At 44.3% G+C, this 20510-nt stretch overlaps 1 protein-coding gene across 3 annotated transcripts in view; it reads left to right on the top strand.

The window, feature by feature from the left end:
* The window catches only part of LOC106562141 (CD276 antigen), a 79197-nt gene that overhangs the window by 1974 nt on the left and 56713 nt on the right, over positions 1-20510 (top strand). For 2 of the 3 annotated variants that reach the window (XM_014126787.1, XM_014126786.1), the window contains exons 2-3: positions 7947-8042; positions 18650-19000. In XM_014126787.1, coding sequence (XP_013982262.1) covers positions 7997-8042; positions 18650-19000 — 397 coding nt within the window. In that variant the 5' untranslated portion in view covers positions 7947-7996. Of the gene's footprint in view, positions 1-854; positions 877-7946; positions 8043-18649; positions 19001-20510 lie in introns of those variants that run through there. The other variant, XM_045689097.1, reaches the window with a different exon arrangement.

Below are 20510 nucleotides of genomic sequence, written 5' to 3'. Positions count from 1 at the left end.
GTTACAATGCCATTATAATTTCTTGACCCATATCTCAATGTCTCAACTTCTATATAAGGCATTGCTTTTTATTTCTCCTTGAGGGTAGAGTTAGTTTCATGGTGTCAGCTGCTGTTTATGTTATGCTATTATTCTGAGCTCCATACGGCATTGGAGGACTGGGCTTCAGAACCACTGGTCTGATGATGCCTATCATATAACTGTCAGAGAAGAGCAGCTGGGCTTTCTTGGCAGGTACAGCATCCTGGAGGGATACAATAGTCTTTGATACTAAGCTGGCTAGAGAGGAAATTATAACCGACGTTGGGGAAAGACAAGAGAAATACTTCATACTTAAAATGGAGGGAAAAGCATTAGCAATATCAGACTTTTCCAGCAAACACCTTACGTTTAGGTAATACCATTTGTGTACGTGATACCACAAGCTATAAATCCACAACAAATGTAAATGGATCTGCTGAGTGAAGACAGAGTACAGATTATTGTACTCATGAGTGTGCTGAAATAATTCCTGCCTTATGTCTAAGGCTGCAGGTGTGGTCAAATGAGTTTGATCTGACCTCTGACATTAAGCTGGACAAAATAAGCTGGGTAGTGCAGGGAGAGAGGAAAAAGTTACCAGTCCTGGTGGAGAAGGTAGACAGGGGGAAGGGAAATAACGTTGAGTAATTCAATATAAAAAATGGGAATGCTTCCTGCTTTCCTGTCTGTCCACAAGGGACACAGACAGCCTCGACAGACAGTGGCTTTCGCACTGTGTACCAGTCGTACTCAAGAATATCTGAGTTCATATGGGCTGAGCTATGTGAAACTGAATTAAACAGGAACTTAACAATGTGTCAGGAAATCTGACTTGTGACTATGAAGAACTCTTAGGTATGTCATCTGTCTATGTCGTAATGTTTTCTATTTCATGCCATGCGGGTATGTTATGACACATACAATGCATCAGCCTTGCCATGAATATCTTGAAGCCAGTGAGCAGGACAAATATTTCTAGATCGCGAGCTTCCTAGTCCCTAGTCCTAGCATGCTAAATGAATTATGGGCAGGCTGGCTGCTGCTGCCTGCTGGACAGCTGTCCAGACCAGAGGGAGACAGACAGTCCTATTATGGAAGTAGCTTTGTGTGGAAGTTACCTTTCTACCCACATCCTTTCTTTCTGCTGAGCTCATCTGGAGACTTCATGGAAAGTCTTTCATCATAGGGTTTCATCTAAGCCACAGAAGGAAGCTGATGACCATTGCAGTGTTGATGTGACTCAGAACATTTGGCAATGTACAAACCTGGATAGTTGGAAACTGTTTGTAATTCATTTATGACAAACACATTTAGTTCTCTAACTGTAAGAAGTAGGCTATGTTTACGTTGGTTATGATTGACTATTTGGTGGGGATCTATTTTGTTCTATCTCAGTAACGTTGTTTATAGCAGTGCAAACCGACGTGAGTGTCGGAGGCTTCTACTTTTCATTTCTGTGAACAGACCAATCTGGTCACCATAGCTGAAGACTGCGTTAACCATACCTCTTAGTGTGCCACTCCCTTTTGTGCTGTCTGCTTATGTTGTAGCCTGCCTAGCCTACCCACAAGCCACCTGATACCATGCCGTCATGTTGACCCCAGTTGGCATTACCCATTATAGTCCTTATCCTTCCCTCACAGCCTCTCTCTCTCTGTAGGGTATGCTAGCTGTGTCAGGATTCAGGAAGGGAGGGAGAGAGAATAGTGGGCAGGAGAGGGCATGAGTGTTGAGGGAGAATACAGTACAGGATATACTGTATGCCAAAGGGAAATGAGGAGTACAGTAACAGAGCGGAAACAGATCTCTGTTTTCCTGGCACAATATGCAATATAATAACTATACACATAATTCAATTGTAGACAGTATTCTTGTAGACTGTATTATTTTAATCATAGTCAGTATCATCCAGTCTTTTAGGTCTGTGCTATTATAGTATACTGGATAGTTTTAGTATTTTATTTTAATATTGCATGTACTTTCAGGGGTTATATAGGAGCATTTCACTAGTTGGTCAGTGTCCACCCCTCCCGTCTATGTACAGTATCCCCAAAACGTTTATATTCACATGATTGTTGTGCCCCTGCTGTCATTTTATAGTGTTTATTCTCATTTTCCTTACCCAATTTTGTGTGGGTCATGGGTAGTGTACACACACACACAATCCAGGGTTTCCGTTATGAAAACGTGGCGCCGGAAATTTGACCTGCAGCATTTTAATTTACCGGACATTTGAGACATTTACCTGGCCCATATGCATTTGATGTTAAACCTGATTAGGGCGTCCACCCACGGTGGTCAGAATGACACAAATCACATTTAGATTACGGAATTTAATCTTAACAGAACATGCAAGTCGAGGATGCAATGACGTGTGTCCTTCTATCGCACGCTTTGAAGATGTTAGAATTACTGTCCACATGTACTTTTCCTCAGCCAACAACACGAGTAACGAACCGCCATAACACAAGCCTATGCATAGTCGGCGCATGAGTTTCAAGTTTGGGGAAGCAAATTTTCACCATAAAGCATTCCATGCAAACTTATGTAAGATAGTTTACTATTCGAAATGTGATGAGTAGATTGGATTAGAGGTCTGTCACGTCCTGACCAGTAATAGGGGTTATTTGTTATTGTAGTTTGGTCAGGACGGGGCAGGGGGTATTTGTTTTATGTGGTTCGGGGGCTATGTGTATGTAGAGGGGTGTTGTATTTATGTGTTCTGGGGTTTTTGGTGTATGTTCTTGCTTTGGTATTCTAGGATTCTAGGTTGTGTATTTCTTTGTTGGCCTGGTGTGGCTCTCAATCAGGAACAGCTGTACATCGTTGTTTCTGATTGAGAGTCATACTTAGGGAGATTGTTTTCACCTGTCCCTTTGTGGGTAGTTGTATTCTGTTTTGTGTTCTTCACCTGACGGAACTGTCAGTGTCGTTTTCATATTGTATACTTGTTTTGTTTCACCTTCTTCAATAATTAAAAATAAGATGAGTATACATTTTCCTGTTGCGTCTTGGTCCTCCACACACGACACCCGTTACAGGTCGACCGATTATGATTTTTCAACGCCAATACCGATTATTGGAGGACCAAAAAAACCGATACCGATTAATCGGCCATTTTTTAAATGTATTTTTATTTTTTATTTATTTGTAATAATGACAATTACAACAATACTGAATGAACACTTATTTTAACTTAATATAATACATCAATAAAATCAATTTAGCCTCAAATAAATAATGAAACATGTTCAATTTGGTTTAAATAATGCAAAACAAAGTGTTGGAGAAGAAAGTAAAAGTGCAATGTGTGCCTTGTAAGAAAGCTAACGTTTAAGTGCCTTGCTCAGAACATGGGAACATATGAAAGCTGGTGGTTCCTTTTAACATGAGTCTTCAATATTCCCAGGTAAGAAGTTTTAGGTTGTAGTTATTATAGGAATTATAGGACTATTTCTCTCTATACCATTTGAATTTCATTTACCTTTGTCTATTGGATGTTCTTATAGGCACTTTAGTATTGCCAGTGTAACAGTATAGCTTCCGTCCCTCTCCTCGCTCCTACCTGGGCTCGAACCAGGAACACATCGACGACAGCCACCCTCGAAGCAGCGTTACCCATGCAGAGCAAGGGGAACAACCACTCCCAAGTCTCAGAGCGAGTGACGTTTGAAACGCTATTAGCGCGCACCCGCTAACTAGCTAGCCATTTCACATCGGTTACACCAGCCTAATCTTGGGAGTTGACAGGCTTGAAGTCATAAACAGCGCAATGCATTGCAAAGAGCTGCTGTCAAAACGCACGAAAGTGCTGTATGAATGAATGCTTACGAGCCTGCTGGTGCCTACCATCGCTCAGTCAGACTGCTCTATCAAATCATAAACTTAATTATAATATAATAAACACACAGAAATACGAGCCTTAGGTCATTAATATGGTCGAATCCGGAAACTATCATCTCGAAAACAAAACGTTTTTTTCTTTCAGTGAAATACGGAACCGGTCCGTATTTTATCTAACGGGTGGCATCCCTAAGTCTAAATATTCCTGTTACATTGCACAACCTTCAATGGTATGTCATAATTACGTAAAATTCAGGCAAATTAGTTCGCAACGACGCCAGGCAATGAACGCAAGAGCAGTGACACAATTTCATGTTAGCAGGCAATATTAACTAAATATGCAGGTTTGAAAATATACTGTTGTGTATTGATTTTAAAGAAAGGCATTGATGTTTATGGTTAGGTACATTGGTGCAACGACAGTGCTTTTTTCGCAAATGCACTTGTTAAATCATCACCCGTTTGTTGAAGTAGGCTATGATTCGATGAGAAATTAACAGGCACCGCATCGATTATATGCAACGCAGGACACGTTAGATGAACTAGTAATATCATCAACCATGTGTTGTAGGGATTATGTTAAGATTGATAGTTTTTTATAAGATAAGTTTAATGCTAGCTAGCAACTTACCTTGGCTTCTTGCTGCCCTCGCGTAACAGGTAGTCAGCTTGTCATGCAGGCTCCTCGTGGAGTGCAATGTAAGGCAGGTGGTTAGAGCGTTGGACTAGTAACCAGAAGGTTGCAAAAACGAATCCCCCAATCCCCCCTGAACAAGGCAGTTAACCCCCGTCCCTAGGCCGTCATTGAAAATAAGAATTTGTTCTTAATCTGATTTGCCTAGTTAAATAAAGGTGTAAAAAAAAAGAAAAAGAAAAGGCAAATTGGTGGCCAAAAATACCGATTACCGATTGTTATGAAAACTTCAAATCAGCCCTAATTAATCGGCCATTCCAATTAATTGGTCGACCTCTAGATTGGATAGTCATAATTTTGTCTAATAATATAACTCAATCACTGTTTGCAAAAAAGGCCGGTCAATCATGACTGTGCGCGCATAGCGTAGAGGCGTGGGCTATAGGCTGTATCAAATACGTTTCTTCTTTCTTTGCAAACACACATTTTATGCATTTCTTCTACATTTTTAAGTATATGACTGGAGACATTAGCAGAATGTTTTTTAACATGTCAAATTACAGGGTAGTCTACTTTGCTGACAAACAGAACAATAAAAGCGACGTTGTCCATATAATGGGCCTATGAGAATGGGAGACACAAATAGAATGTGACGTCCATCTAAACTGTAGGAGGAAATTAATGTCCAAAAACAAAATGTTAACTACGGGATCGGTGTCCCTATTCAGGGACGGTTGAGCTAACATACACTAATGTGATTAGCATGACGTTGTAAGTAACAACAACATTCCCCAGGACATAGACATGTCTTATATGGGCAGAGAGCTCAAATCCTTGTTAATCTAACTGCACTGTCCAATTTGCAGTAGCTATTACAGTGAAAAAATACCATGCTATTGTTTGAGGAGAGTGCACAACAACAAAAAACTTTTATCACAGCAAATGGTTTGATACATTCACCTCAAAGGGAAATAATGTACTTACATTCAGTTATCTTGCTCTGATTTGTCATACTGAGGGTCCCAGAGATAAAATGTAGCATAGTTTTGTTTGATAAAATTAAGTTTTATATACAAATGTAGGAACTGGATTCTACAGTTTGAACCCCTGCTGTCTCTGGCCCGCCTGGCCATCAAATGTGTGAAATTTAGTGTATAAGCTAATGATCCATCATGTATGACATTCCTGGGTGTGTAAACTTACATTTTGTATTACCATATAATTGTTGTATGTTCTCTATAGTTATGTACTTGAAAATGTATCAATTCACCAATTCGGCACATTTGGGCAGACTATTGCAACACTTCACTGGATCAATCTGAAACTTTGCACATACACTGCTGCCATCTAGTGGCCAAAACATAAATTGCGCCTAAACTGCAATATTGTATTATGGCCTTTCTCTTGCATTTCAAAGATGATAAATAAAAAATAAAAAAAGACACCACGTGTTTTTTTTGTTTGTATTATCTTTTACCAGATCAAATGTGTTATATTATCCAACAATAATTGTACATTTCCACAAACTTCAAAGTGTTTCCATTCAAATGGTATCAAGAATATGCATATCCTTGCTTCAAGTCCAGAGCTACAGGCAGTGAGATTTTGGTATGTCATTTTCGGCGAAAATTGAAAAAAAGCTCCGATCCTTAAGAGGATTTATTAAGTAGTGAAAAGACAAATTATGAAAAGACAAATTTGAGTATTTTCATTGTCTTCTCTTTACAGCAATAGCCATTTGCATTCCAAACTGTGATGCCTTTCCTTCCGACTGTAGGCAATGCGATTTAAAAGTAACCTACAACTTATTTACGGCTAGGGGAAGCTAATGATCTTCTGTGGCGAAATCATGCTTTACTTACCAATTTTGAATGATTTTATGTATTTATGTATAGACAGGAGTAGGCTAATTAGCCTATATAATTTTGGCAATTCAGTTTACTTAGGGAAAGCTTCCTCCAGCCTTAAGGACACACTTCCTATGAGCATATGTCAATCTACTATCCCCCAGAGTAGAAAAGTTGACCTATTCTATTGGTCAGTTTGTCCAGAAAGAAATAGCCCAAACAGACTCTGGGACAGTTGTGGAACGATACAACCAGTAGGCTATGCCTAGGCGACATAACACAACTTTAAAAAGCAATGAATCTGATGCAGCAGATCAGAATGTTTAGCTTAAAATGTTGATAAACTATTATTTCTTAACATTATTAACTCAGCAATACGCACAAGGCAGTAGGCTACACGCGAATGTGCTCTTGGCTACCGGACGATGAAAGAAAGTTGATAACCAATAAAACATGAGAGAAATAGGCTACTGGTTTCAATGGCATATGGAAGTCTTTATACAATAATTGCCTAGGCTACTTTGAAGCAAGGTAAAACATGCCTCATAATAAGTAGTAAAACATTCAGGTTTCAAACAATTAAGTACTATATGTTTTCAAAATGCATACTGCCTCCAGCTCATTGCAAAGTGGTGTGTGACGTGCTAATGAAGCTGGGGGCCAATTTTATTTTTCGGGCTTAAAAAAAAAAAAAGGTCCAAAAGCCGGCTTTACCGGCTAACGGAAACCCTGACACACACACACACACACAGTGTCTCTGCAGTCTCCCACCGAGAGAGTGGTGGCAGACGAGACAGTTTTGTGTGGTAGGAGTCAAAAGAGTTCACTACATCTAATGTTTTCCCACGGGTGGGCGTCCTGAGGCCACTAGGCGAATGACTGGGCTGTTTCCTGTCAGAATGGAAGTTCCCTTCACTCAGCTCTAATGGCCTGAAAGAAATGCCTTGTACTGTGTACAGCTCTCTAACTCTCTTCCCCCCTCCTCTCTCTCCTCTCTCTTACTCTCTCTCCCTCTATCTCTCTCCCTATCACTCCCTCTCTAGCAATTCAATTTCAATTTAAGGGCTTTATTAGCATGGGAAACGTGTTAACATTGCCAAAGCAAGTGAAGTAGATAATAAACAAAAGTGAAATAAACAACACAAATTAACAGTAAACATTACTCTCACAAAAGAATAAAGACATTTCAAATGTCAGATTATGTGCAAATAGTTGAAGTACAGAAGTGAAACAAAAATGGGTTGTATTTACAATGTTGTTTGTCCTTCACTGGTTGCACCTTTCTTGTGGCAACAGGTCACAATATCTCTCTCTCTCTCCACCTTTCTCTCTCCCTCTCTCTCACTCTCCTATCTCTCTCTCTCTCTTATTTCTCTTTCTATCTCTCTCTCTCTCTCTTTCTCTCTCTCTCTTTCTCTCTCTCTTGCAGGATTTCCCAAGGCAAACACGCTGGTTTAATGTTGACATTAGATTTAGTTCACATGAGCAGTAGCTGTTTGCACTCCCCTGTCTTTCTTTGGATGATTTCTTGTCTGAAATTTTGTATCTATATTATTTGGGCCAGAGCGAATCAGATCATGTCTCTGTGTTTGTTTCCACAGTGCTGTGTCTGACGAGGCTGACCCGCGCTACAGAGACCCTCAGGAAGACCATGCTGTCCCTCCTGCTGCCCACGCTGCTTGCTGTGCAAGCTCTCGGTGGGTGGTGTCCCCCTGTCCCCCTCCACGGCCCGCCATTACCCAGAGATCAAAGCTACCACCAAGTGTAATTCCACCGCCATCTAAACAATACGCTTTAACAGGGTTTTTAGTCATTCCCTTCAAAGAAATTACAAGGAAGACAAAACAACAGCTCAAATGAGACTTACTCTCCAAACTAATATTCTTAACAGTGCAAAAAGTAAAGACAATGAAAACTTTACAGAATGGGAACATTTAGAATGTTATGACTGAGGAGAAAGTTAGATTTGGACAGGAAAATTGGTTGGGTTTGTCCTTCTCTAGCCAGAGCTAAAATGGGGCCCTGGGGTAGTTAGTAGGGTGAGGTCCTGCCTGAGAAGAGATTTGCAGAGAGTGTCGTTTTTCTCCAGTGAGTCAGAGAGTGTGGTGGGCGAGTCAGCCTCTCATGTTCCAGTAAGAAGGGGGAGTTGTGGTTGGTGTAGCCTGGGCACTAGGCAGCAGGGTTGTTGTAGTGCTCAGGGCAGTGTGCTGGAGTCAGCAGTCAGACAGAGACTCTGAGAGTGAGAGAGCTTGGAGCAGGGCTTCATTAGGGCCTAGTACTGTTCCAGCCTTCATGGGTCTCTGGCCTGCTAATTACTGGCTTTGGTGGCTGCTGGGACGGAGGGAGGGAGGCGTCTCGGACTGATTCTGCAAAGCTCTTTAAGTTGTAGTTAATAATGTTTTTACCTCACAATATATGATTATGCTTTTTTTACTTACTGGAGTTTACTGTTGAATTAAGGATTTACAGTATTAGGTAACACTATACAGCATGTTTTAATTCATACTCTAAGTCATGTGCTTTGAAGAGACAAACTGTCATGTGGAAATAGTGAGTGGGTGTGCATGTGTGTATGTGCTGGTGTGTGTGTGTCTGTATGTGTGTGTGTGAGACCTGGGGTCCTCTGGGCCTGTTGTCTCCAGTAGGTCTCTGATTAGGATTATAGGCCCTTGCTAATCCCACTTGTCTTCTACAGTGTCTCTCCTCTACTCCGCCATTAAATAACCGTATCAGTGTCACTCCTGTGCTGCACCATTAAATACCCCTATCTCCACACAGGATTACACTCTGAGGCTGCCACATTGCCGCTGCACTCTCCCAAGACAACCTCTAGTAGAGTACAGAGGTAGAGTCCCCGTCTGAACTGTTGGTGTGTAACATTGTCCTGGTGCGTAAAGGAAGAAAATGTTGCTTAGCACAGCTGTTGTCAGGTCTTCTGCAGAGTGGTGACAGGTTTCTTTGTTTCAGTATCCATATACACTGAGTATACAGTTGAAGTCGGAAGTTTACATACACTTAGGTTGGAGTCATTAAAACTCGTTTTTCAACCACTCCGCAAATTTCTTGTTAGCAAACTATAGTTTTGGCAAGTCAGTTAGGACATCTACTTTGTGCATGACACAAGTAATTTTTCCAACAATTGTTTACAGACAGAATATTTCACTTAAAATTCACTGTATCACAATTCCAGTGGGTAAGAAGTTTACATACACCAAGTTGACTGTGCCTTTAAACAGCTTGTAAAATTCCAGAAAATGATGTCATGGCTTCAGAAGCTTCTGATAGGCTAATTGACATCATTTCAGTCAATTGGAGGTGTATCTGTGGATGTATTTCAAGGCCTACCTTCAAACTCAGTGCCGCTTTACTTGACATCATGGGAAAACCAAAAGGAATCAGCCAAGACCTCAGAAAACAAATTGTAGACCTCCACAATTCTGGTTCATCCCAGGGAGCAACTTCCAAATGCCTGAAGGTACCACGTTCATCTGTACAAACAATAGTACGTAAGTATAAACACCATGGGACCACGAAGCCGTCATACCGCTCAGGAAGGAGATGCGTTCTGTCTCCTAGAGATGAACGTACTTTGGTGCGAAAAGTGCGAATCAATCCCAGAACAACAGCAAAGGACCTTGTGAAGATGCTGGAGGAAACAGGTACAAAAATATCTATATCCACAGTAAAACGAGTCCTATATCGACATAACCTGAAAGGCCGCTCAGCAAGGAAGAAGCCACTGCTCCAAAACCGCCATAAAAAAGCCAGACGATGGTTTGCAACTGCACATGGGGACTAAGATAATACTTTTTGGAGAAATGTCCTCTGGTCTGATGAAACAAAAATAGAACTGTTTGGCCATAGTGACCATCGTTATGTTTGGAGGAAAAAGGGGGAGGCTTGCAAGCCGAAGAACACCATCCCAACCGTGAAGCACAGGGTTGCAGCATCATGTTGTGGGGGTGCTTTGCTGCAGGAGGGACTGGTGCACTGCACAAAATAGATGGCATCATGAGGGAGGAAAATTATGTGGATATATTGAAGCAACATCTCAAGACATCAATCAGGAAGTTAATTCTTGGTCGCAAATGGGTCTTCCAAATGGACAATGACCCCAAGCATACTTCCAAAGTTGTGGCAAAATGGCTTAAGGACAACAAAGTCAAGGTATTGGAGTGGTCATCACAAAGCCCTGACCTCAATCCTATAGAAAATCTTTGGGCATAACTGAAAAAGCATGTGCGAGCAAGGAGGCCTACAAAGCTGACTCAGTTACACCAGCTGTGTCAGGAGAAATGGGCCAAAATTCACCCCAACTTATTGTGTGAAGCTTGTGGAAGGCTACTCAAAACGTTTGACCCAAGTTAAACAATTTAAAGGCAATGCTACCAAATACTAATTGAGTGTATGTAAACTTCTGACCCACTGGGAATGTGATGAATGAAATAAAAGCTGTAATAAATCATTCTTTCTACTATTATTCTGACATTTCACATTCTTAACATAAAGTGGTGATCCTAACTGACCTAAGACAGGGAATGTTTACTAGGATTAAATGTCAGGAATTGTGAAAACTGATTTTAAATGTATTTGGCTAAGGTGTATGTAAACTTCTGACTTCAACTGTACATGACATAAACTGACCAGGTGAAAGGTATGATCCCTTATTGATGTCACTTGTATAATCCACTTCAATCAGTGTAGATGAAGGGGAGGAGACCGGTTAAAGAAGGATTTTCAAGTCTTGAGACAATTGAGACATGGATTGTGTATGTGTCATTCAGAGGGTAAATGGGCATGACATAAAATCGAAGTGCATTTGAACGGAGTACGGTAGCAGGTACCAGGCGCACCGGGTTGTGTCAAGAACTGCAACGCTGCTGGGTTTTTCCACGCTCAACAGTTTCCCGTGTGTATGAAGAATAGTCCACCACTCAAAGGACATCCAGACAACTTGATACAACTGTGGGAAGCATTGGAGTCAACATGGGCCAGCATCCCTGTGGATCGCTTTCGACACCTTGTAGAGTCCATGCCCCGACGAATTGGGAAGCAAGGTGTCCCTAATGTTTGGTATACTCCATGTTCTTTTAATGCACTAGACTAGTAGCAGTACTCTCAGTGGGGTTGCTCTAAGTTAACAGGCAAGCAGCAGCAGCACAGTAAGTAGGCCTAGCATCCAGGCTCCATAAGCAGCATTAGCAGCTGAGAGGCAGTAGAGCCAGTAGTGTAAAGCAGAAGCATTAACAGGATGCTGTCTGGCTAATTGCTTGTTGTCATGCTCTCTGTTCTGTCAGCACTGCCACCAGCCTGCCAGGCCTCTGCCATTTGCTGCTGCTTGCTCCCACCTGCCCGCTCTTAGCATCTCCACGTTAAAAGGGAAATTGTATTCATGCAAATGCAAAAATGGCAAGCTGACCTGGATTCAGTTTTAATGACGAGAGCTGGGAGGTAATTCTAATTAATTAGCATAATTGAATAGATCACATCTAGTGTGGCAGTCAGAGAGCGGCAGACATTATGGCAAGGCCCTGAAGCGTGTAAATATCCTGCTCACGCCCGCATCTCTGGTGTACCCTTTGAGGTCTGCTAACTAGGAATGCCCTCTCCCTGTCCTCCTTTTCTCTTCACAGCAATTGATTCTGTAGAGAGGGGACGTTTTGGCCCGCGCAGAAATTCAATTTAGGGTTATTACCCCGTATCAGTGATGTTCTTACTAATTTGATTGTGGCCAGTGAAGTATCCTTTTAAAAACAATCGAGGACAGGCTCGACAAAGATTGCTTTCTCTGCGATGCATACATAATGCCCAGTCAGTCTACTAGCAGGTTGGCTACTGCACTGAGCTGCTGGCCCCTCCCTCTCTCTCCCCGCTCACTCTGCACTGTAGCCTAGCCATTTAAACAGAGTGCATTACCCATCAAGCACCACATGATTATTTGAACAAGTCCTAAAAAAGCTATCTTGTGGGATCGCTTAAACATTGATGTGGGTAACGTGCAGAGATTGCAGTTCTGCATAGGGAGTGCTGAGCGGGGCCTGCTGGGGCCTGGAGCCATATGCAGGTTATCTTTGTGTTTAGTGGGCTGTGATGAGCAGGATGAATGACCCACCACCACCGCTCTGATCTGTGCCTGGAAAGCAGCGTCATTGCTTGGTGCTGAGGAAGAAGGTTCCCTGCCTGACACACAGAGAGAGGAGACAGTTACCTACAGGTTGTTTCCACGGTTACCGGGTGCTTCCACATTTACAGGGCCCTGAGTGAGGTCACTATGTCTCAGGAGAAGCAGGGTCGGGTGTTGCCACGGTTACGGGGCCCTGACTGAGGTCACTGTGTCTCCGGAGAGGCGGGGCCAGGTGTTGCCATGGTTACAGGGTCCTGAGTGAGGTGACTGTGTCTCAGGAGGAGACGGGCTCAAGGTACCATCCAGACACACAGCCCCTGACCCTTTAATAACCCCTTAACCCCCAGCATTAATGCAGACATCCACTGCTCCCTGACCCATTCATAAGGCAGAACAGAATTGCAGCCTGAGATTTGAGCAAGGGCTCTGCCCTCCCAGACATGGCTTTGGTTATTACCAGGGCCAGCAGGTGTCAAACACCCTCTATCTGAGGGATTAGAACCCAAACCTTTGCCACCCCTACAATAATAGTTTGATCAACTTAGCTTGGCTTTTCTGTAATCGTATGCATAGCGTATAGGCTCACCTTAACCCCAGTCATTTGGATTAAGCTGCACAAACTCAAATCCACCCCACCCCCTCTCCTGCTGGGATGGATTTGCTCCTATGCCTCGCTCCTCATACTCATCCCAGGTTGTGTTCTCTCTCTTCTCTCTCAGGCAGGTGGTGGAGGAAGGTTAGGCTTGTCCTTATCGCGCAGGCAGCTCCTCTGCAACTGGCCCCCCATTATCTGCCTGTCAGAGCCCATTAACAGCTTATTGACGGGATATGAGACCAGCTACCCCTGATAAAGCACCCGCCCGCCTTGTCTGTGGAGAGAAGAAGATGGGGAGAGCATAAACAACAAATGAGAGCGGGGGAGAGAGGGAGAAAGAGAGATAGACAGACAGAGTCAGGAGAAAGGAAGTGTGGTGCATCTTGATTTATTACGTTGCTGAAAATAAGCAACCTGAGCTCCTGTCTGCTCCACTAGCTATCTGCACCTCATATATCTCTCACAGACAGAGATGGCTTTCACTCTATGATGACTGTAGCCCAGATATGGAGAGACAGTGTTAAATTGGTAAATGTCACGAGTGACCCCATTATTCAAGGCTCAGAGACCTACATAATCCCCTCCATTTTGTGTCTCTCTTTCAGGAGCAGGACGGGAGGAAAGGCTCAGCTTTAGAATAGATTCTGTATGTGTCGCGAGTGATAATTCCGAGCAGTGTTAAGCTGACCATGTCTAAACTACCACTACATCTTTCAATGTATTCCAGATGTTGCATTTTATTTGTGTTCCCTGGGCATATTGGAAAGGTTTTGGGCTTGGGAACGCTTTAAAGAAAGGCTTTAGTTGGCGTATTTGAACAACGACATTTACTGAGAGAATAGCTGTTGTGAAAGGGCACTAAGCATCTGTGAACTTCCTGTTCGTTAGATATTCAGGTGGGTCATTCGTGCAAAGACCAACATGTCTGGAGCTGCAGTACTTTTGACCACCTGATGGGGGCATTATTGCCACAGCTTTTTAAGCAGGTCACTAACAGAACACTAACTACACTGCCTGTGTGTGTTTACTTAGTTAAGTCAATATTACCGCCGCAATTTGCCTTCCAGTGTATGTATGTCTGTGCACCCTTATCATGGCTGTTCCTTTATGCCGTGTTCGACTTTACCATATCTCTGAACATATGTACCTAACGTCTTCTAATGAACAATACTACTGGTAGCTCTGCCGTCTGTTATCGACCAGGGGTAATTTAACCTCTGTGTAAGGTGCCTATTGGCCTAGTGGGTGATGTTCACTGTTATTAAGCACAGTTCATTTGAAGCCGAGTTCTATTCTGTGTTTGTTATTGGAGAAGCTGTTATGAACCAGGGTTATTGAACAGTGTGGGTTATTGCTTCTGGAGCTGGAGGGAGATGGAAGCTGTGGTCTTATTGAAGTCCTTGTGTTTAACAGCCCAGGTTATTAAAGGGATCCGGTTATTACAGGTTTAGGTATTTCTGTTTAGGGTTGTGTCCCATTGACCACGGTCAGCTGAACGGGAATGGAACATCAACACTGAATGTGTAGGCTATGTATTGCATTCTACTAGATGTGGATACAGGGGTACATTCTATTGAACTGAGTGAATTCAACTTTAGTGATCGCAAGCAGAGTGAGATGTTAATGTGTTTGTGCGTGCCTGCGTGTAGGTGTGTGTGTGTGGGTGTGGGTGGGTGGGTGTCACTGAACACGGTGATTGGGACCTGACTGTTGTAGCAGTACTATGACAGTGGATATTGTAGTGTCAGAATGCCCTGTGTCTCAGACTGACTCTCACAGTGCTGTGGAGCTGTCGGGAGCCAGGACTGAGCTGAATAACAATGCCCTCTGCTTGTGTGTGTGTGTGTGTGTGTGTGTGTGTGTGTGTGTGTGTGTGTGTGTGTGTGTGTGTGTGTGTGTGTGTGTGTGTGTGTGTGTGTGTGTGTGTGTGTGTGTGTGTGTGTGTGTGTGTGTGTGTGCGGGTGCCTGCATTTGCCTGGTTGTGTGCGTGTGTGACTGTGTGTGTGTGCGCGTGTGCATGGGTGCGTCTGGAGGACTGAGGTGAGATGTCACTGCCGCTGTGGCTAAGGAATTTGTTTACCAAGAGTCATGTTGTGTCACCTTGTCAGCTGCCTATGTATGAAGCCTGTGGTTCTCCTCCCAGCCCCTGTCAGCCTGCTGCCTGCCATGCCTGCCATGGTGCTTCACACTCAGCAGGCCCCTCAGCCCCTCTGCTCCACTCATCTGTATATATTAGCTTAGCACTAGCCGGGGCTAATATGTACTAGCAGGGATATCCGTGCAGCGAACCATTCATCTAAGCTCACAAGTTCACGGTGGCTCTCGAGTAGGGCTGGGAATTGCCGGGGACCACACGATACGATATTATCTCGATACTTAGCTGCCGATACAATATGTATTGCGATTCTCACAATTCTATATGTATTGCGATTCAATACTGTGATTTTATTATAATTCCATGGTCCAAACATATTGCTCACCATATGTCTGCTGCAGAGGGATGAGAGAGAGCCATGTGAAAAATAGTTTTGAAATAAAAGCGCTGAAAACACTACTATCCTGATATGAATCTGTATAGATTCCCCCCCATCACTACTCTTGAGGCTGCATCTGTACTAGTGAACTAGCACGAGGCTAGACAGGGCCCAGTGACAGCATCACTGTTTTGTTGAGTTGAGGTAGGGGTTGAAAAGACCGCCCAGGGATTACGGGAGTGGAGGGGATGTGGGGAATGTAAATATTCGACAGGGCCATTGCAGGCTTGCCCTGCCTACCTACCTGCCTGCCTGCCTGCCTGCCCCTCCCTCCCTCCCTCCCTCCCTCCCTCCCTCCCTCCCTCCCTCCCTGCAGCCTGCCTCTCCCTCTCGGCTGCCTGCCTCCCTCCCTCCCTTCCCCCCTGCCTGCCTGTCTCCCTCCCTGCTGCCTCCCTCCCTGCCTCCCTCCCTCCCTGCTGCCTGCCTGCCTCCCTCCCTGCCTCTTTCTCCCTGCCTGCCTCTTCCTCCCAGCCTGCCTGCCTCTGCCTGCCTGCCTGCCTGCCTGCCTGTCTGTCTGTCTGTCTGTCTGTCTGTCTGTCTGTCTGTCTGTCTGTCTGTCTGTCTGTCTGTCTGTCTGTCTGTCTGTCTGTCTGTCTGTCTGTCTGTCTGTCTGTCTGTCTGTCTGTCTGTCTGTCTGCGTATCTGTCTCCCTCCATGTCTGACTCCCTGCCTGCGTGTCTGCCTGCGTGGCGCTTTGCTCTGAGGGAAGGGAGTCTGAGGGAAGAGTGCCAGCCAGCGCTCATGGAGCTTTAATGAGTTTATTTCATGTCGGCTGTGAAAGTGCACGGCTCTGTCTCTCTCACAGGCACTCAAACAGAGCCGGGCCCATAAACACAAAGTGCAGGGTGTAAATCTGCCCTGCTGTCCCTCCCTCCACCACTCTCTACTCTGAGCATCTCTTTATCGCCTCTCAGGGGCCGGGGAGAGCCCTTAGCCCTCCTCCCTCAAACAGGGAGACACCACCTCTCACAATACACTTTTTCAACCAAAGGAGTTATCACAAATACTACAGTCTGTTGTTGTGTTTGTTGGAGATATCTAGAGGTTAAAAGCAGAAACAATAGCAGTTTTCCCCCTCCGTGTTTCACCTCTGAAGGAATAGGACATCAGATGCTTACTCACAGTTTCCATGACGTCAGAGCTAACAACCCCTCCCCTCTGGGTGCAGTGAAGTGGATGTGAAACGCTGTGCTCTCCTGCTGCTCTCGGTCTGTCTGTGTATGTCTGTCAGTGTGTTAACATGCTGCCCCAATGTCCCGCTGCACCCTCACCAGACTGGCACCAAGAAGAGGGTCACTGGTTAGAGAAGGTGGGAGAAAGAGATCGAAGGAGAGAGGGATGAGTACTTATCTCTTCCCTGACTTGGGCCCTGTCCTGAGTTAGGGGATTAGCGATGGGCTGCAGTGCTCTCCCCTCCTGGCTTGTTTCCTGATATTATCTTTAAGTGCACGCTCAAAGCTGCCCTCTCACTCTCCTTCCTCTCCCCTCTCTTCCATCATTTTCCCCATCTCTGCCCTCTCTTCCCTCTCTCCCCATCTCTCCCCTCTCCCATTCTCTCCCCCTACCTCCCTCCCTCCTCTCTCTCCTCTGTGAACCCATTGGAGTGAGTCATTCCGGTCTGCTCTGGGAGTGATCTAATTGCTGTGTCTCCTCCCTCCTCTGTGTGCATGCCTCTGTGGGGGCCGTCACTTCCGCTCCAGTCCTACCAAAGTGCCTGTTGCCTATTCATTAACCCAGAAAGCACTACAAAAACACACACGCACACAAACTACTAGAACGTTAGTCTGGTAGACAGCCATACAGCCCTACAATAAATCCTGCTACTGTAATGGTATGCCATGATTACTGGATTGGATTGTCGACTGTGCTGTGGCACGGCAGAGGAAGTGTAGTCACATCATGGGGCTATAGAAAAACATCCCGCCACTGTGTTGTCAGTAAATTAAAAAGCTGCTTAGTGATTTTCACTGGGGTTGGCAGTGCATCACCTAGAATGACATTCTTGTGTTTGTTAGTTACTGGGGCTTGTTGTTCTTCTGTTTCCATGGTTTTCTGGATGTGGTGGATGGTATATTTTTGGATGTTGAGGTGTTGGCAAATTGTCTATTTTGCCCTGTTTTCCTCTGGCCTGTAGTTACATGAAGATCCAGCAGGTGGCAGTGTGCCTATAGATGAGCAGGGGAATATTGGTGAATGTGGGGTCTCTCTCCTGTGAGGTTTGGCTATGTGTCTACCAAAATATCTTTGCCTTGACTGAGCGTCCTCATCCACAGATTGCACTTGGATGAAAGTGTTGTTTGTTGATAATTGGGAAATCAATTGTTACACCTCAATCACAACTATTTCATGCAGAAGTGTGTGATTGTTATTAAATCTGAAAGACACGAGTACAGAAGAGGTTCTCATAAAGAATAGCAGTCTAGTATAGGATGCATCACACTAGATTCACAGGGATTCCAGGTGTTGGAATGGCATTTTCTGTCCTGATGTTCATCACACGACCAGACCTGTAGAAGTGGAGAGAGGAATAAATTGTGAATGGTTTAGCTATAGCCTCCTCTCTCTGTGGTGTCTGAGATGGCTACTAAGCCAGAATGATTATGCAAAGCCTGCTTTTGGCTGCAGAGAGGACATGGGAGGGGAGGAGAGGAGAGGAGAGGAGAGGAGAGGAGAGGAGAGGAGAGGAGAGGAGAGGAGAGAAGCATCCAGTCTAGACTAGCAATGTGGAGATCAGATGCCTTAAGGAGGGTTTCCGCTTTAAAACAAAACAAATCACACTCACCATTGAGCAGCTTAGCCCCGTGTTGTGTTGAGGGAGACAGTACACTTTGGAGAGAGATGGAGAGTGTTCTTTCTCACCAGACAGACCACTGTCTATATTATTAACTCACCACTGGCTACAAGTGGATATTTAGGAGCTACCTTTTTATTGCAGTTCATTCATCTCCCTAAAGCTTATTTAGACATCTCTCTCCACTACATGGCTAAACACACAGGTCTATGTTTGCTGTTATTGACATACTCGCTCTCTCTCCTCTCTCTCCTTTCTAGCTGTCCTAGAAGTGCAGGTCCCAGAGCTGCCAGTGGTGGCGCTGTACGGCATGGACACCACCCTCAACTGTTCCTTCAGCCACGCCTCTCCCTTCAACCTGTCTGACCTCAGTGTCTTCTGGCAGCTGACGGACACCAAGAGCAGCGTGCACAGCTACTGGGCCAGCCAGGACCAGCTGGCAGACCAGGGAGAGCGCTACGCCAACCGCACCAGCCTGTACCCCTCCCAGCTGGGCGCGGGCAACACCTCGCTCCTCCTGAGGGGGGTCCGGGTGGCCGACGAGGGTAGCTACACCTGCTTTGTCAGGGTGGAGGCCTACGGTAGTGCAGCCCTACTGCTCCAGGTGGCAGGTGAGTCTGTTAATTTATTACCTGTATTTAACCGGGTAAGTCATTGAGAACACATTCTCTTTTATGTTTTACAATAACGACTTCAGACTGGGAAAGCTGAACCATTTTTTTTTTATTTCACCTTTATTTAACCAGGTAGGCCAGTTGAGAACAAGCTCTCATTTACAACTGTGACCTGGCCAAGATAAAGCAAAGCAGTGCGACACAAACAACAACACAGAGTTACACATGGAATAAACAAACATACAGTCAATAACACAATATAAAAGTCTATATACAGTGTGTGCAAATGAGGTAAGATGAGGGAGGTAAGGCAATAAATAGGCTATAGTGGTGAAATAATTACAATTTAGCAATTAAACACTGGAGTGATAGATTTGCAGAAGATGAATGTGCAAGTAGAGATACTGGGGTGCAAAGGAGCAAAAGAAATATAACAGTATGGGGATGAGGTAGTTGGATGAGTTATTTACAGATGGGCTATGTACAGGTGCAGTGATCTGTGACCTGCTCTGACAACTGGTGCTTAAAGTTAGAGAGGGACAAATAGGTCTGCTTGGCCTGCAGCTACCACATCTTTCTCGATACATTTTTCCTCGAATCCTGTCTCAAAATACATTGGAGAAGAGGGTCAGAGGATCAGGATCTTGGTTTGTCTCCTCCAATACGGTTGAGAAGGAGGTGAGGAGAAGGAGACACCTGAAGGGCTTCACATACAAGAAGTCCCCTCTTTAACCTTTTACTGCAGTGGGCTAAATGAGGGTCACACAGAGTGTTTCTTGGTAGTCTTAAACAAATCTATTTTGAAACCAAAGTATACACCTCACACACATGGTTATGGGCTTAAAAAAAGAAGACACCTGTACCATGTCAGATATAGAGGTGAAATGGATTACATTTTCAGTTTGCATCCCAATATTACACTTTATATACAGTCATGGCCAAAAGTTTTGAGAATGACACAAATATACATTTTTACAAAGTCTGCTTCCTCAGTTTGTATGATGGCAATTTGCATATACTCCAGAATGTTATGAAGAGTGATCAGATGAATTGCAATTAATTGCAAAGTCCCTCTTTGCCATGCAAATGAACTGAATCCCCCAAAAACGTTTTCACTGCATTTCAGCCCTGCCACAAAAGGACCAGCTGACATCATGTCAGTGATTCTCTCATTAACACAGGTGTAAGTGTTGTCGAGGACAAGGCTGGAGATCACTCTGTCATGCTGATTGAGTTCGAATAACAGACTGGAAGCTTCAAAAGGAGGGTGGTGCTTGGAATCGTTGTTCTTCCTCTGTCAACCATGGTTACCTGCAAGGAAACACGTGCCGTCATCATTGCTTTGCACAAAAAAGGCTTCACAGGCAAGGATATTGCTGCCGGATCACCAAGAACTTCAAGGAGAGCGGTTCAATTGTTGTGAAGAAGGCTTCAGGGCGCCCAAGAAAGTCCAGCAAGCGCCAGGACCGTCTCCTAAAGTTGATTCAGCTGCGGGATCGGGGCACCA

The sequence above is a fragment of the Salmo salar genome, chromosome ssa11 (genome assembly GCF_905237065.1).
Source record: "Salmo salar chromosome ssa11, Ssal_v3.1, whole genome shotgun sequence".
Taxonomy (NCBI): domain Eukaryota; kingdom Metazoa; phylum Chordata; class Actinopteri; order Salmoniformes; family Salmonidae; genus Salmo; species Salmo salar.
This window is presented reverse-complemented; position numbering and strand designations above follow the sequence as displayed.